The 15,734-nt window shown below is 42.6% G+C and overlaps 1 protein-coding gene across 1 annotated transcript in view; it reads right to left on the bottom strand.

The window, feature by feature from the left end:
* Positions 1-6,172, bottom strand: part of LOC135892894 (uncharacterized) — a gene marked incomplete at its 5' end in the record, with an annotated part of 52,068 nt that extends 45,896 nt beyond the window's left edge. Inside the window, 2 exon segments of the mRNA XM_065420659.1 lie at positions 4,854-5,446; positions 5,449-6,172. Coding sequence (XP_065276731.1) covers positions 4,854-5,446; positions 5,449-6,172 — 1,317 coding nt within the window.
* Positions 6,173-15,734: the final 9,562 nt, after the last annotated feature.

Raw genomic sequence — 15,734 nt, 5'->3', positions numbered from 1 at the left:
GGAGGAAACTGTCCAGTCCCAGCTGCGCTCCAGCCGTAGGAATTACGATACCTTCGGGAAGGTATCAAAGGACATGATGGAAAGGGGCCATGACTGGGATGCCCTGCAGTGCAGGATTAAAGTCAAGGAGCTGTGGAGTGCCTACCACAAAGCCTGCAATGCAAATGGCCGCTTGGGTGCTCCCCCTGTGACCTGCAGATTCTACAAGGAGCTGGATGCGATACTTGGAGTTAACCCCACCTCCACTCCGAGCACCACCATGGACACTTCAGAGCCGGTGTGGGGGGGGGAGGAGGAAGAGGAGGAGGAGGAAATCGGGAGTGATGGTGGTGGGCCAGATGGAGACACCACGGAATCCCTGGAGCCATGCAGCCAGGAGCTCTTCTCGAGCCAGGAGGAAGGTGGCCAGTCACAGTGGCCGGTACTTGGTGGAGGACAAACAGAAGAGCAGGTTCCCGGTAAGCGGTTTTCTTTTTCGGGAAGGAATTTTTTTGGTGCGGGCTGTTTGGGAGAGGAGGGTTACGCATGCATGCCTAGATGTGGAATAGTGCATTGATGTGGTTTATCACATCGCGGTAATCAGCCTTGGTAATCTCCTCGACTGTCTCATCCAGAACGTGTGCAATGCACTTGCGCAGGTTTCTAGGGAGAGCCACCGTGGTCCTTGTCCCAGCCAGGCTAACGTGTCCGCACCACTGTGCCGTGAGGGGCGGGGGGACCATTGCTGCACACAGGCAAGCTGCATATGGGCCAGGGCGGAAGCCGCATTGCAGTAGAAGACCCTCCCTTGCTTCCCAGGTCACCCTCAGCAGTGAGATATCATCCAGGATGCACTCCTGTGGAAAATGTTGGTACAGTGTTCAGTGTAGGTGCCCCCTGAAGCTGTTGGCTCTCCCCAAGGCACAGAAATCCAGAGGACAGTGCAGCCCTGAAACAATCAGTCCCCATTACACATCATTTTGAGGCTCCCGTGGGATATGTGTGCTCTGTTTCGGACGGGAAAATTATGCTATTGTGTAGACCCTGTGTGTTTTCTACTCCTTAAGTGCGGGGGGGGGGGGATCATTACTCTGTCTGGTTTAAACAATGCTGCCTCTGTTAAATGTTGCATTTTGCCTATACAGCTGCATCAACCTTGAGACCTCAGCCATCCCTCTTATCGCCTGCTCAGAGACTGCAAAGACTCAGGAAGAGACCGCAAAAAAGCAAAGAAGACATGCTGCAAGAAGTGATGCGGCACTCTATTAAAGAGAACGAGAAGGCACAGGACTGGAGGGAGAGAGAAAGCAGGATCCATCAGGAAAACACAGCGCACCAGTGGCAAAGCACCGCGCACCAGCAGCAAAGCACTGATAGGCTCATCAGCATCCTGGAGCGCCAAGCAGATGCTATCCAGGAGATGGTAGCCATGCAGAGAGAGGAGCACTACCGCAAACGCAAATGCCACCCCCCTTACAGCCCTTGTCCCAAAACTCTTTCCGTTGTGCCCCACTGTCACCTCCAACCCACTTTCCCCAACTTCTGTGTTCTTCACGCCACCCGCTGCCTCCAACACCAGTCTCTTCACCACCCAGGCCTGAAAACCATGACCCTTACCCTCTGCACTCAACCCCCATCACCATGCAGTATAGCTATCCTGAAGTGCACACTCACTGCACAGCACACCAGACAGGACATACACGAATCTGTGATTGCACTGTTCCCCACTCCACCCCCTTGTTTCTTTTCAATAAATATTTTTTTTTCTTTTCAATAAATGGATTCTTTGGCTTTGAAAACATTCTTTATTGTTGCATAAAGTAAAAGACTCCTTAGCCCAGGAAATAAACAGGCACTGCAAGTCTGCTTGTCTGCTAAGCAGACACTGATTCCTAAAGATTGGAACTACTGCACTTTACTCCCGTGCAGGGCACCAGATATCACTGCTGGTTTTCAGCCTCAAATTGCTCCCTCAAGGCATCCCTAATCCTTGCAGCCCCGCGCTGGGCCCCTGTAATAGCCCTGCTCTCTGGCTGTACAAATTCAGCCTCCAGGTGCTGAACCTCGGAGGTCCATGCCTGAGTGAAGCTTTCACCCCTCCCTTCACAAATATTATGGAGGGCACAGCACGCGGATATAACCGTGGGGATGCTGCTTTCGGCCAAGTCCAGCTTCCCATACAGAGATCGCCAGCGGGCCTTTAAACGGCCAAAGGCACACTCCACAGTCATTCGGCACCGGCTCATCCTGTAGTTGAACCGTTCCTTGCTGCTGTCAAGGCTCCCTGTGTAGGGTTTCATGAGCCATGGCATTAACGGGTAAGCGGGATCTCCAAGGATCACAATGGGCATTTCAACTTCCCCTACCGTATCTTCCGCTCTGGGAAAAAAGTCTCGGCCTGCATCTTCCTGAACAGCCAAGTGTTCCGAAAGATGCGTGCGTCATGCACCTTTCCGGGCCAGCCTGTGTTAATGTCAATGAAACGCCCACGGTGATCCACAAGCGCCTGGAGAACCATAGAGAAATACCCCTTCCGATTAACGTACTCGGATCCTAGGTGGGGTGGTGCCAGAATAGGAATGTGCATCCCATCTATCGCCCCTCCACAGTTAGGGAACCCCATTAGTGCAAAGCCATCCACTATGTCCTGCACGTTACCCAGAGTCACAGTTCTTCTGAGTAGGATGCGATTAATGGTCTTGCAAACTTGCATCAACACGATTCCAACGGTCGACTTTCCCACTCCAAACTGGTTTGCGACCGACCAGTAGCTGTCTGGAGTTGCCAGCTTCCAGATTGCAATAGCCACCCACTTCTCCACTGGCAGGGCAGCTCTCAATCTCATGTCCTTGCGCCACAGGGTGGGGGTGAGCTCCTCACACAGTCCAATGAAAGTGGCTTTTCTCATCCGAAAGTTCTGCAGCCACTGCTCGTCATCCCAGACTTCCATGACGATGTGATCCCACCACTCGGTGCTTGTTTCCCGAGCCCAAAAGCGGCATTCCACGGTGCTGAGCATGTCCGTGAATGCCACAAGCAATTTCGTGTCGTACGCGTTACGCGTCTCGATAGCATCGTCAGACTCCTCACCCTCACTGTCACTGTCACTTTGGATCTTAAGGAATAGTTCGATAGCCAAACGTGACGTGCTGGCGAGACTCATCAGCATATGCCTCAGCAGTTCGGACTCCATTTCCCGCAGACAGATCGCGCTGCACAGAAACCATTGAAAGATGGTGCCAAAGGTGGATGGAAACAAAGGGATTTCTGGGATGCGAAGCGATGCATCAAGGGGGCATTGGGACAGGACCCAGAATCCCCCGCACCCACTCCCCCTTCCCACAACCCACGGTGCCAGAATGGGAAAAGGTGCTCTGTGGGATAGCTGCCCATAATGCACCGCTCCAAACAGCGCTGCAATTGCCACAAATGTGGCCACGACAGTGCGCTGGGCAGCTGTCAGTGTGGACAGACTGCAGCTCTTTCCCTACTCAGCTGCACAAAGTCAGGTTTAACTCACAGCGCTGTACATCTGCAAGTGTAGCCAAAATGTAAGAGGGACAAATGCCTAGATGCACAAGGGAAGACAACTCAGTATGACTGTTGTAGCTTTGGAACAGTTGCCAAAGTGCCATACATGGAGAGCACAATGAAATTTGATTGAAAGGCTAAAAGAGCATATGGACATTTTTACAACACATGTCACTCTGAGACCTTCTGGGACTAGAACCTGGTGACGGTGTGTGTGTCAAATTGGATGGAGAATATAGAAGGAAAGATCCAGCTGTGGTAAAGAAAAATAATTCAGTACCTAGATAGTATGTGATTGAGAACAAAAGTGGAGAGTTCAACAAAATCCATGAGAATCTATAGTTTGTTCCTTACAAAAAATAATCAACACAGCAAACTCTACACATGGCAAAGACAGAAAAAGAAAATGACTCAAGGATTCTAGACCCCACACAGCTAATGGACAACCAGATGAGCAAGCTGTTATGAATTGTGTTTGTGTAATTAGAATCATAGAAGATTACGGTTGGAAGAGATCTCAGGAGGTCATCTAGTCCAACCCCCCACTCAAAGCAGGACCAACACCAACTAAATCATCCCACCCAGGGCTTTGTCAAGCTGGGCCTTAAAAACCTCTAAGGATGAAGATTCCACCACCTCCCTAGGTGACCCATTCCAGTGCTTCACCACCTTTCTAGTGACACAGTGTTTCCTAATATCCAACCTAAACCTCCCCCACTGCAACTTGAGACCATTGCTCCATGTTCTGTCATCTGCCACTACTGAGAATAGCCAAGCTCCATCTTCTTTGGAACCCCCCTTCAGGTATAGAATCATAGAATCATAGAATATCAGGGTTGGAAGGGACCTCAGGAGGTCATCTAGTCCAACCCCCTGCTCAAAGCAGGACCAATTCCCAACTAAATCATCCCAGCCAGGGCTTTGTCAAGCCGGGCCTTAAAAACCTCCAATGAAGGAGACTCAACCACCTCCCTAGGTAACGCATTCCAGTGCTTCACCACCCTCCTAGTGAAATAGTGTTTCCTAATATCCAACCTAGACCTCCCCCACTGCAACTTGAGACAATTGCTCCTTGTTCTGTCATCTGCCACCATTGAGAACAGCCGAGTTCCATCCTCTTTGGAACCCCCCTTCAGGTAGTTGAAGGCTGCTATCAAATCCCCCCTCATTCTTCTCTTCTGGAGACTAAACAATCCCAGTTCCCTCAGCCTCTCCTCATAAGTCATGCGCTCCAGACCCCTAATCATTTTTGTTGCCCTCCGCTGGACTCTTTCCAATTTTTCCACATCCTTCTTGTAGTGTGGGGCCCAAAACTGGACACAGTACTCCAGATGACGCCTCACCAATGTCGAATAAAGGGGAACGATCACGTCCCTCGATCTGCTGGCAATGCCCCTACTTATACAGCCCAAAATGCCGTTAGCCTTCTTGGCAACAAGAGCACACTGTTGACTCATATCCAGCTTCTCGTCCACTGTGACCCCTAGGTCCTTTTCTGCAGAACTGCTACCTAGCCCTTCGGTCCCTAGTCTGTAGCAGTGCATGGGATTCTTCCGTCCTAAGTGCAGGACTCTGCACTTGTCCTTGTTGAACCTCATCAGGTTTCTTTTGGCCCAATCCTCTAATTTGTCTAGGTCCCTCTGTATCCGATCCCTACCCTCTAGTGTATCTACCATGCCTCCTAGTTTAGTGTCATCGGCAAACTTGCTGAGAGTGCAGTCCACACCATCCTCCAGATCATTAATAAAGATATTAAACAAAACCGGCCCCAGGACCGACCCTTGGGGCACTCCGCTTGAAACTGGCTGCCAACTAGACATGGAGCCATTGATCACTACCCGTTGAGCCCGACGATCTAGCCAGCTTTCTATCCACCTTACAGTCCACTCATCCAGCCCATACTTCTTTAACTTGGCGGCAAGAATACTGTGGGAGACGTATCAAAAGCTTTGCTAAAGTCAAGGAATAACACATCCACTGCTTTCCCCTCATCCACAGAGCCAGTTATCTCATCATAGAAGGCAATTAGGTTAGTCAGGCACGACTTCCCCTTGGTGAATCCATGCTGACTGTTCCTGATCACTTTCCTCTCCTCTAAGTGTTTCATAATTGATTCCTTGAGGACCTGCTCCATGATTTTTCCAGGGACTGAGGTGAGGCTGACTGGCCTGTAGTTCCCCGGATCCTCCTTCTTCCCTTTTTGAAAGATGGGCACTACATTAGCCTTTTTCCAGTCATCCGGGACCTCCCCCGATCGCCATGAGTTTTCAAAAATAATGGCTAATGGCTCTGCAATCTCATCCGCCAACTCCTTTAGCACCCTCGGATGCAGCACATCCGGCCCCATGGACTTGTGCACGTCCAGTTTTTCTAAATAGTCCCGAACCACTTCTTTCTCCACAGAGGGCTGGTCACCTTCTCCCCATATTGTGCTGCCCAGTGCAGCAGTCTGGGAGCTGACCTTGTTTGTGAAGACAGAGGCAAAAAAATCATTGAGTACATTAGCTTTTTCCACATCCTCGGTCACTAGGTTGCCTCCCTCATTCAGTAAGGGGCCCACACTTTCCTTGACTTTCTTCTTGTTGCTAACATACCTGAAGAAACCCTTCTTGTTACTCTTAACATCTCTTGCTAGCTGCAACTCCAAGTGTGATTTGGCCTTCCTGATTTCACTCCTGCATGCCTGAGCAATATTTTTATACTCCTCCCTGGTCATTTGTCCAATCTTCCACTTCTTGTAAGCTTCTTTTTTGCGTTTAAGATCAGCAAGGATTTCACTGTTTAGCCAAGCTGGTCGCCTGCCATATTTACTATTCTTTCTATACATCGGGATGGTTTGTTCCTGCAACCGCAATAAGGATTCTTTAAAATATAGCCAGCTCTCCTGGACCCCTTTGCCCTTCATGTTATTCTCCCAGGGGATCCTGCCCATCTGTTCCCTGAGGGAGTCAAAGTACTTGAAGGCTGCTATCCAATCCCCCGTCACTCTTCTCTTCTGCAGACTAAACAAGCCCAGTTCCCTCAGCCTCTCCTCATAAGTCATGTGCCCCAGGCATGACTTGCCCTTGGTGAATCCATGTTGACTATTCTTGTTCTCCTTCCTCTCCTCCAAGTGCTTCCAAATGGTTTCCTTGAGGACCTGCTCCATGATTTTTCCAGGGACTGAGGTTAGGTTGACCAGTCTGAAGTTCACTGGGTTCTCCTTTTCCCCCATTTTAGAAAACTGCTATGATTCACTGAAACTTAATTAAATGATATATAGTGAACTTCAAAGTTAGAGAGAGAGAGAGTGTAAATTTTGTAAATGGTAGGAATGTAGCTCTTAAAGGGGGAGATTTAGTGAAAAGTCAACTATATTATACTTTTCAGTGACTAGGTAGTATTGTGTATAAAATACCTTATTTAAGGTCACCACCATACCTAATAGAGCATTAAAAATATGATGACCACATCGGGTGTGTCCCTCGCTAAGAAGGAAGCTCTGTAGCTGGACTGTATCTAGTACAGTAGCAATACAGGCCTGTCTCAAATTGTTTTAGTGATGGAAAAGTTAATGTAAAGCTATGATAGTTACATGTGCATCACTCCAATACTGAACTGAAATGTTTAGCTGAGTAACTTACTCCTCAAACTCCACAAATGATTGTCAGGATCTCATAACTTGTAATAGTCCAAATCAACCTCCTCTCCTGGAGCAAAACTGAGCAAAACTCATCAGTGAAGGCAGTTGATGTACAAAATTTAAACCTCGGAAAAGTTGACCTCAGGGCTACTAAGAACATTTAGAAAATAATGTAGATACACAGGTGAATTGTCACAGTCTTCTCAGTGAAAAGAAAGTCATAAAAATATTTAAAAATCTGCTTTGTTCATAGAAAAAGGCTTGGCATTTTCCACCCAAAAGGTTGCTGTTTCACAAAGGTATCATCATTTGAAAATAGGCCCCATTTTCCACCATTGTATTCATCACTTCTGTGTTGGCTGTGATCTGAAATAGGAGGACTATGTAGTGGTCTAGTTCATTAAGTGAGAAGACATTCTTCTTACCTATTTGAGTTCTCAGTTCACCATGTTCTGAAAAACAGACATGAAAATTGTCAGAAAAGATTAATTCATGCGTGAGTTTTCTGGTTCCTCAAAGACCTTCTTGCCCAGGACTCTCTAGGTTTCATCCAATTCCCAGTTAAGTCAATAGGAGCCATTACCCAATCACCTCAATCTTTTCAAAGACTCTGCAGTATCACAAAACACATAGAGAACCCCACCCCACTCTGGAGATTCCCAACATAAATTGGAATTTCCCCAGCTCCTTTAATATTATTGAACTGGGGATGTTGTTCTATAGTAGGCCATATTAATACCATGTTTTAGTGATGCTGACAAATCTGTTTTGAGTGTGTGTGTTTGTGTGTGTGAATACTAGGCCCCTTTCTACAATTACCAACAAAATAAAGTAAAATGCTTTGAAAACTAGCAACTCATTAACATTTTTAATTCATTTGGGACTGACCTTGTTAAAAAAAAACCCACACATATTTAAATGTCCTCTTTTTCAGTCACAACTCTCTGTAATTGGGGCCAGAAATAACCAAGTGCTATTTCATCTCTTTTCTATCAATATTGCTGAGTGAGAGTGAACCCTGTATGATGTGGGAGATGGCTTGTAGGAAACCTTACCTGCTTCTGAAGGTTTTGCTTTTTCTAAAAAAGGAAAGGAAACAGAAAACATTTTTCTTCTTTTGTCAGTGCTGCACAAGGGCATACTTATGAAAACACAGACACACAGAGCCAAATCATGGTCACATTGATTTCCATGCCAAGCTCTTCTTGACTTCAGTGATAGCAGGGTCTGGTCCATACTCTACTGATTGAAAAAATCCCCACAAATCACATTTTTCAGCTGAAAAGATAAACTTGATTCTCTGGTTTAGCCTTCCTGCTCTAACAGAACAGTGACACCAAATCAAACACTAGCAGTAAGCACATTCTCACTTTGGGGTTGGAAGAAAGAGAGAGAAAAAGAGATTTTATTGTGGTGAATTTTAGAAATTGTAAAGTACCCAGAAACCCTAGTGGTGAGAACAGACTAAACATTGAAATAGAAAGAGAGACACTAGATTAAGCAAATATAGAAATTAGCATTTTATAAATAATAAAAGTTTGCAGCTATAACATCCTGCTTGATTTATGAGGTATGGGTATATGAACCTTGAACATTCAACAGTCACAAGGACTTTATGGGGAGCATAAGCATTCAGTGATTCCGGACTCTGATGCATAAACTTTTCAGTAACATCCTGCTTAGTTGAAGAAATAGGTGAAATCAATGGAAACACTCATAACGGGACCAGAATTTCATATATAGTGAACTAAAATGTATTAATTAAAATAGGTTAGCTAACATTTTAAAACACAACTGTATGTCTAGCATAGACAAAATTTATCACCTTTAAAAATACATTAGCATTGACCACGACCAGCTACAAAATTTTATCACTCAATCTATTTTCTAAGTCTAGACATGAACATTTGAAATGTGATTCCTGAGAGAAGAGAGAAAGAGGAAAGGAAAGTTCATACACACAACAGTATCAACCTAAACATTACATTAGTAGCTCATAGCCAATAAGTAAGATTTTCTAAAACACCCAAATCATTGAAAAGCACAGACTATCAAGAGGACTTGTGCTGATAAATCACTCAGACTGTGTCAAAATCCCACCATCACTGAATAAGACAGTTGGGGGCAAAGTGACTTGTTCTCTCTCCTCATTATCACAACCATAAATTTAATGGAAATTTATGCACAAATGTCTGAGAAAAAATTACCTGTATTTTATGTTTCAAAGTTATTTTTCGTATAAGGCAGCCATAACTTGTTTTACCCCCATGCTTATTTTCACAGTTAGAATAAAGATAATACCAGAATCAAAGTCTCCATGCTTTATGTATGCAGCTTTAAAGCTAAAATCAATCAGGTAATCAATCTGATTGCATTCCTAAGATAAATTGTTTTTATCTTAAAAAAATTATAAAAAAAACCCCTTTTTTTGAACTGGGGGAATTAATTGTACACAATCCTTCGGGCCATTTGTGTATTTGACAAAGAGAAGGAGGTGGGTGTGACGTTGCACTCCATATGTTTTATGGAAATATGCATATGAGTGTGAATATGATATAACTGGAATATGCATTATGTAAAAGGTCTCTTGTAAGGTATCATAACAAAGGATATTACCTACTGAATATATTCCTCCTATTTGTATGCATGTATCCTTCTTGTATCTGAAGCTAGAAATATGAAGTATAACTTTGAGGTCCTATTGTAATTATGCAAAGTGTGGGCCATTAATGGTGGTTTAGAATCTTGATGACTCCCATTGACTAGGACAATTGGTTGTAAATGGTTTATTTACCTGCAAACCTTCCTGTGTACATGTGGGCCATCCCAGGAAGAATGGAGACTAGGGGTCTTACAGTGACATGTGACCATGTCACATGACACTGGAATCCATCTTAATCATTGTACTTTTCTATTGATGAGGCGGGGGTGGGGACAAGCACAGACAAAATATTCCTGCCTTGTGCCAAAGCTATGAAAGGGGATGGAGCAGCACAAAGGGGGCTGCCAGTCATGAGAAAACCCCTGCTTACTACCTGAGATGTCTGCCTGAACTAACAAGGACTGTACCGGGGAAAGGATTGGGCCCAGACTAGGAAGGACTCTAGTCTGAGAAAGAAGCTTATTGGGACATCTTTGAGGGTGAGATATTACCTGTAATCAGTTTCCTAATGTATTAGGCTTAGACTGGCGTGTTTTGTTTTATTTTGCTTTGTGATTTACTTTGTTTTGTCTGTTATTACTTGCAACCACTTAAATCCCACTTTTTATATTTAATAAAATCACTTTTGTTTATTAATATACCCAGAGTAAGTGATTAATACCAGGGGGAGCAAACAGCTGTGCATATCTCTCTATCAGTGTTATAGAGGGGGAACAATTAACAAATTTACCCTCTATAAGCTTTATACAGAGTAAAACAAATTTATTTGGGGTTTGGATCCCATTGGGAACTGGGTGTCTGGGTGCTGGAGACAGGTAACCTCCTGAGCTGTTTTCAGTTAAGTCTGCAGCTTTGACGGTGTGGGCCAGACCCTAGATCTGTGTTGCAGCAGGCTAGCGTGTCTGGCTCAACAAGACAGGGTTCTGGAGTCCCAAGATGGTAGGGAAAATGGCTCACAGGTAATTTGAGCACATCAGGTGACAGTCCCAAGGGGATCTCTGTGACTGAACCTGTCACAGTGGGGTGACGGGGTGTTCCAAGTATTCATTTCATTCTCAGAGTCTCGTTCTGGTAAAGTACAAAATTCAGGAGAAAAAAAATAGAATGCATACCAATTTCTTTCTGGAGTTGCTCTGCAAGAAAAGAACAAAAAATTCAGTTACTAATTGTGCAAACATTGTGACAGATATGGCAATTTTCTCCCTTATACTTAGGAGATTTTAATGTATTAAATTTATGAATCCTGTTGGGCCAGGGGTTTTATGTAATTCCACAAGAAAGGGTAACCACAACCTGGCAGGAACTAAGGACAGTGTGTGTGTGTGTGTGTATGTGTGTGTGTGTGTGTGAGCCATTACCCAATCACCTCAATCTTTCAAAAGACACTGCAGTATCATAGAACACATAGTGAACCACCTCCCATTCTGGAAATTCCCAACAAAACTGGGAATTTCCTCAGCTTTTTTAATATTACGGAAATGTGGATGTTGTTCTGTAGTAGACCATGTTGATACCTTTTTTTAATGATGCTGACAACTCTGTTTTGTGTGTGAGAGAGAGACTTTGTTTGTGTGTGTGAATACTAAGCTCTTTTCTACCATAACCAAGAAAATAGCATAAGCATGGTTTGAAAGCTCGTGAATCAGAAACATTTGTAATCCAGTTGGGATTGACGTTAAAAAAACCAACACATATTAAAGTTTCCTCTTCTTCAATGATAACTCTCTGTAATTGGGGCTTGAAATAACCAAGTTCTCTTTCCCCTCTTTTCTCTCAATATGGCTGAATGAAAGAGAACCCTGGATGACCTGGTAGAAGGTATACAGGAAATCTTACCTGCTGCTGAAGGTTTTGCTTTTTCTAAATAAGGACAGTAAACAGAAAACATTTCTCAATCATTAACTGTGTTTCTTCTTTTGTCAGTGCTACAAAAGGGCATGTGCGTGCATGAATCGAAATACACCCACACACGCACAGAGAGCCAAATCACGTTTTCATTTATTTCTATGCCAAGCTCTTCTTGACTTCAGTGGAAGCAGGGTGGCATCCAGACTATTAATTGAAAAAATCCCCACAAATCACATTTTTCAGCTGAAAAGATAAACTTGATTCTCTGGTTTAGCCTTCCTGCTCTAACAGAACAGTGACACCAAATCAAACACTAGCAGTAAGCACATTCTCACTTTGGGGTTGGAAGAAAGAGAGAGAAAAAGAGATTTTATTGTGGTGAATTTTAGAAATTGTAAAGTACCCAGAAACCCCAGTGGTAAGAACAGACTAAACATTGAAATAGAAAGAGAGACACTAGATTAAGCAAATATAGAAATTAGCATTTTATAAATAATAAAAGTTTGCAGCTATAACATCCTGCTTGATTTATGAGGTATGGGTATATGAACCTTGAACATTCAACAGTCACAAGGACTTTATGGGGAGCATAAGCATTCAGTGATTCCGGACACTGATGCATAAACTTTTCAGTAACATCCTGCTTAGTTGAAGAAATAGGTGAAATCAATGGAAACACTCATAACGGGACCAGAATTTCATATATAGTGAACTAAAATGTATTAATTAAAATAGGTTAGCTAACATTTTAAAACACAACTGTATGTCTAGCATAGACAAAATTTATCACCTTTAAAAATACATTAGCATTGACCACGACCAGCTACAAAATTTTATCACTCAATCTATTTTCTAAGTCTAGACATGAAGATTTGAAATGTGGTTCCTGAGAGAAGAGAGAAAGAGGAAAGGAAAGTTCATACACACAACAGTATCAACCTAAACATTACATTAGTAGCTCATAGCCAATAAGTAAGATTTTCTAAAACACCCAAATCATTGAAAAGCACAGACTTTCAAGAGGACTTGTGCTGATAAATCACTCAGACTGTGTCAAAATCCCACCATCACTGAATAAGAAGGTTGGGGGCAAAGTGACTTGTTCTCTCTCCTCATTATCACAACCATAAATTTAATGGAAATTTATGCACAAATGTCTGAGAAAATTTTTTGTGATTTACTTTGTTTTGTCTGTTATTACTTGCAACCACTTAAATCCCACTTTTTATATTTAATAAAATCACTTTTGTTTATTAATATACCCAGAGTAAGTGATTAATACCAGGGGGAGCAAACAGCTGTGCATATCTCTCTATCAGTGTTATAGAGGGGGGACAATTAACAAATTTACCCTCTATAAGTTTTATACAGAGTAAAACAAATTTATTTGGGGTTTGGATCCCATTGGGAACTGGGTGTCTGGGTGCTGGAGACAGGTAACCTCCTGAGCTGTTTTCAGTTAAGTCTGCAGCTTTGACGGTGTGGGCCAGACCCTGGATCTGTGTTGCAGCAGGCTAGCGTGTCTGGCTCAACAAGACAGGGTTCTGGAGTCCCAAGATGGTAGGGATAATGGCTCACAGGTAATTTGAGCACATCAGGTGACAGTCCCAAGGGGATCTCTGTGACTGAACCTGTCACAGTGGGGTGACGGGGTGTTCCAAGTATTCATTTCATTCTCAGAGTCTCGTTCTGGTAAAGTACAAAATTCAGGAGAAAAAAAATAGAATGCATACCAATTTCTTTCTGGAGTTGCTCTGCAAGAAAAGAACAAAAAATTCAGTTACTAATTGTGCAAACATTGTGACAGATATGGCAATTTTCTCCCTTATACTTAGGAGATTTTAATGTATTAAATTTATGAATCCTGTTGGGCCAGGGGTTTTATGTAATTCCACAAGAAAGGGTAACCACAACCTGGCAGGAACTAAGGACAGTGTGTGTGTGTGTGTGTGTATGTGTGTGTGTGTGTGTGTGAGCCATTACCCAATCACCTCAATCTTTCAAAAGACACTGCAGTATCATAGGACACATAGTGAACCACCTCCCATTCTGGAAATTCCCAACAAAACTGGGAATTTCCTCAGCTTTTTTAATATTACGGAAATGTGGATGTTGTTCTGTAGTAGACCATGTTGATACCTTTTTTTAATGATGCTGACAACTCTGTTTTGTGTGTGAGAGAGAGACTTTGTTTGTGTGTGTGAATACTAAGCTCTTTTCTACCATAACCAAGAAAATAGCATAAGCATGGTTTGAAAGCTCGTGAATCAGAAACATTTGTAATCCAGTTGGGATTGATGTTAAAGAAACCAACACATATTAAAGTTTCCTCTTCTTCAATGATAACTCTCTGTAATTGGGGCTTGAAATAACCAAGTTCTCTTTCCCCTCTTTTCTCTCAATATGGCTGAATGAAAGAGAACCCTGGATGACCTGGTAGAAGGTATACAGGAAATCTTACCTGCTGCTGAAGGTTTTGCTTTTTCTAAATAAGGACAGTAAACAGAAAACATTTCTCAATCATTAACTGTGTTTCTTCTTTTGTCAGTGCTACAAAAGGGCATGTGCGTGCATGAATCGAAATACACCCACACATGCACAGAGAGCCAAATCACGTTTTCATTTATTTCTATGCCAAGCTCTTCTTGACTTCAGTGGAAGCAGGGTGGCATCCAGACTATTAATTGAAAAAATCCCCACAAATCACATTTTTCAGCTGAAAAGATAAACTTGATTCTCTGGTTTAGCCTTCCTGCTCTAACAGAACAGTGACACCAAATCAAACACTAGCAGTAAGCACATTCTCACTTTGGGGTTGGAAGAAAGAGAGAGAAAAAGAGATTTTATTGTGGTGAATTTTAGAAATTGTAAAGTACCCAGAAACCCCAGTGGTAAGAACAGACTAAACATTGAAATAGAAAGAGAGACACTAGATTAAGCAAATATAGAAATTAGCATTTTATAAATAATAAAAGTTTGCAGCTATAACATCCTGCTTGATTTATGAGGTATGGGTATATGAACCTTGAACATTCAACAGTCACAAGGACTTTATGGGGAGCATAAGCATTCAGTGATTCCGGACTCTGATGCATAAACTTTTCAGTAACATCCTGCTTAGTTGAAGAAATAGGTGAAATCAATGGAAACACTCATAACGGGACCAGAATTTCATATATAGCGAACTAAAATGTATTAATTAAATTAGGTTAGCTAACATTTTAAAACACAACTGTATGTCTAGCATAGACAAAATTTATCACCTTTAAAAATACATTAGCATTGACCACGACCAGCTACAAAATTTTATCACTCAATCTATTTTCTAAGTCTAGACATGAAGATTTGAAATGTGGTTCCTGAGAGAAGAGAGAAAGAGGAAAGGAAAGTTCATACACACAACAGTATCAACCTAAACATTACATTAGTAGCTCATAGCCAATAAGTAAGATTTTCTAAAACACCCAAATCATTGAAAAGCACAGACTTTCAAGAGGACTTGTGCTGATATATCACTCAGACTGTGTCAAAATCCCACCATCACTGAATAAGAAGGTTGGGGGCAAAGTGACTTGTTCTCTCTCCTCATTATCACAACCATAAATTTAATGGAAATTTATGCACAAATGTCTGAGAAAAAATTTCCTGTATTTTATGTTTCAGAGTTATTTTCCGTATAAGGCAGCCATAACTTGTTTTACCCCATGCTTATTTTCACAGTTAGAATAAAGATAATACCAGAATCAAAGTCTCCATGCTTTATGTATGCAGCTTTAAAGCTAAAATCAATCAGGTAATCAATCTGATTGCATTCCTAAGATAAATTGTTTTTATCTTAAAAAATTTATAAAAAAAAACCCTTTTTTTGAACTGGGGGAATTAATTGTACACAATCCTTCGGGCCATTTGTGTATTTGACAAAGAGAAGGAGGTGGGTGTGACGTTGCACTCCATATGTTTTATGGAAATATGCATATGAGTGTGAATATGATGTAACTGGAATATGCATTATGCAAAAGGTCTCTTGTAAGGTATCATAACAATGGTTATAACCTACTGAATATATTCCTCCTATTTGTATGCATGTATCCT

Source organism: Emys orbicularis, chromosome 21 (assembly GCF_028017835.1).
Source record: "Emys orbicularis isolate rEmyOrb1 chromosome 21, rEmyOrb1.hap1, whole genome shotgun sequence".
Lineage (NCBI taxonomy): Eukaryota > Metazoa > Chordata > Testudines > Emydidae > Emys > Emys orbicularis.
Note: the sequence above shows the minus strand (reverse complement) of the source record. Positions and strands in the feature narration are given on the sequence as shown.